Below are 2,322 nucleotides of genomic sequence, written 5' to 3'. Positions count from 1 at the left end.
TGCTCAAAATCCTTAGAATAGCTTTTATATAAGAAACATCCCCATCACATGTTATTTGCACCACCATGCTTTACGGTCTTCACAGCGTACCGTGGCTTGAATTCAGTGCATGGGAGGTCGTCGGACAAACTGTCCGCAACCCCTAGACCCAAAAAGAACAATTTTGCTCTCCTCAGTCCCCAGAATGTTGCGCCATTTCTCCTTTGGCCTGTCAATATGTCCTTTGGCAAATTTCAACCTATTCAGTACGTGTCTTTTTTTCATCAATGGGACTTTGCGGGGGTTTGTAGCTGATAGCTCTGTTTCACACAGCCTTCTTCGGATCCTAACAGCACTCACAGGTAACTTTAAGTCTTCTGATTTTCCTAGAGCTGATCAGGGGTTGAGCCTTTGCCATTTTGGCTATTCTTCGATCCAATTGAATGGTATTTAACTGTTTTTTCCCCCACGTCGTTCAGGCTTTGGATTACATTTCAAGGTATTTGAAATCATTTTGGCTGAGCAGCCAATAATTTTATGCACTTCTTTATGTTTTCCCTTCTCCAATCAACTTTTTAATCAAAGTTTGCTGTTCCTTTAAGCAATGTCTGGAATGATCCATTTTGCTGAGTATTTCCGTGTGAAATGCACTATAACCAGCACGCTCAACAATTGCTTCATTCCTTCCTTAAATATGGGTGATAATTGACACCCGTTTCTTCACAGAATCAATCACCTCACTAATTAAACACAACAATGCTATTATTTTGAACATGGCCCTTTAAGTTACAGATTCACTTACACAGAATGAGCAACACGTCAAGACTGTTGGGTCTGTTGGTTTTCTATGACTCACTTACTAGTAAATTATTTGCCATGTAGAAATATCACTTCTACCAAAAATTATGATTTAAGAGGTTAAAGATATTGGACTGCTATTATTTTGAACAAAACTGTATATCAGATATAATGCAGCTGACGAGTTCTAGTGACGCTTCAGATGAAAGGACTTCTCATCCCTCTAAAAGACATTTTTTAGTTGCGTCTCTCCCATGTTTCCTGGGTGGGACAGACTAAGACGTGAGAATTTTACATTTAAAAAACTATTTATATTTAAAAATATAAAAACATCTCTCAGTAAAATGTAAGGACTTTAACTGAATGAACAATATGGCAGATGTAGGGTAACTTGTTGTCTCCGATTGGGTATCCTGCTCTGATTATCGCTCGAAAGCTGCTCCTAAATGTTACCTTTATGCTTTGCTGTAAGGAGTAGCTTGATTAGTGCTCGCCCTGAGCAAATAACATTGTGATCAACACGGGCCCAAGTGGATGAAAAAGTCAATATTTCTGAGTGTGAGTCCCTAAGTGGTATTTCAGGTGTGCTTTCTGTAGAAATCCTTTGCCGCAGATATCACACCGGTGTGGTCTCTCTCCTGTGTGGCTTCTCATGTGCTTCTTCAGATGCCCGCTGTGGGTGAAACCTTTATCACAGTGAGTGCAGCAGAAGGGCTTCTCGCCCGTATGAATCCTCATGTGAATCTTTAAATCTCCTTTCCGGCTGCACTCTTTCCCGCAAACATGACAGCGATGCAGTTTGACCCCGGCGTGGCTGGCCATGTGTTCTGTCAGAGCGGTGGTGCTGGTGCACTGTTTACCACACACACCACAACATTTTGAGCCCTTGTGTGTATTAAGGTGCACGTTAAGGCTTTCGGAGGACTCCAGGGTCTTTCCACACACAGCACAGGGGACTGCGCCAATTGAATGGATGCGAAAAGCATGATTTATCAGGTGGTGGTTGGAGGAAAAAGACTTATCGCACAAAGAGCAACAATAGTCAGGTGCAACTGAATTCAAATGTGGTAACTCAGTGGATTCTATGGAAGTGATAAAGGAAAGCTGACTTTGTTCCGTCTGTGTCTGGTTTGACGATAAACTTGCAGCACATCTTTCGTTTACCCTAGCATCTTGGACACTTTCATTTTTCCTTTCAGTTTGTGAAGACGAAGTTCGGGCAAGAGGTAGAATGAACTGTACAGATTTAGTTACATCCTGACAATGCTCCTCACTTTCACTGTTTTGAGTCTGAGGTTGCAAAGTCGGTCTTGTGTCCCCCAGCTTGTTTTTCTCCCAGACAGATGAATGAGGAAAGTACGAAACATCAGCATCCTTAAACTCTTGTTCTTCTTCTTGTTGCTGATTGGCCCACAGTTCATGATGCTCCACTTTAATGATACGAGGCTCTGGGTCCCTCTGAAAGACGCTCAGCTCCTGCTCACAGTTGTGCTCCTCGGGGAGAGTTTCTTCTTTACAGATGGATGACTGAGAAGAGTCTGGAAT

The 2,322-nt window shown here is 42.3% G+C and overlaps 1 protein-coding gene and 1 long non-coding RNA gene across 2 annotated transcripts in view; one reads left to right on the top strand and one right to left on the bottom strand.

The window, feature by feature from the left end:
• Window positions 1–2,322, top strand: part of LOC116705121 (uncharacterized) — a 19,545-nt gene that overhangs the window by 14,792 nt on the left and 2,431 nt on the right. The gene's annotated exons all lie outside the window — the stretch shown is intronic.
• The window catches only part of LOC116705104 (zinc finger protein 836), a 2,346-nt gene continuing 1,114 nt past the window's right edge, over window positions 1,091–2,322 (bottom strand). The window contains exon 2 of the mRNA XM_032540984.1: window positions 1,091–2,315. Within this exon, the coding sequence (XP_032396875.1) occupies window positions 1,321–2,315 (995 nt within the window). The 3' untranslated portion in view covers window positions 1,091–1,320. The remainder of the gene's footprint in view (window positions 2,316–2,322) is intronic.

The sequence above is a fragment of the Etheostoma spectabile genome, chromosome 17, assembly GCF_008692095.1.
Source record: "Etheostoma spectabile isolate EspeVRDwgs_2016 chromosome 17, UIUC_Espe_1.0, whole genome shotgun sequence".
NCBI lineage: Eukaryota > Metazoa > Chordata > Actinopteri > Perciformes > Percidae > Etheostoma > Etheostoma spectabile.
The sequence above is the reverse complement of the archived record's forward strand: the minus strand, read 5'-3'. Positions and strand labels throughout refer to the sequence as shown.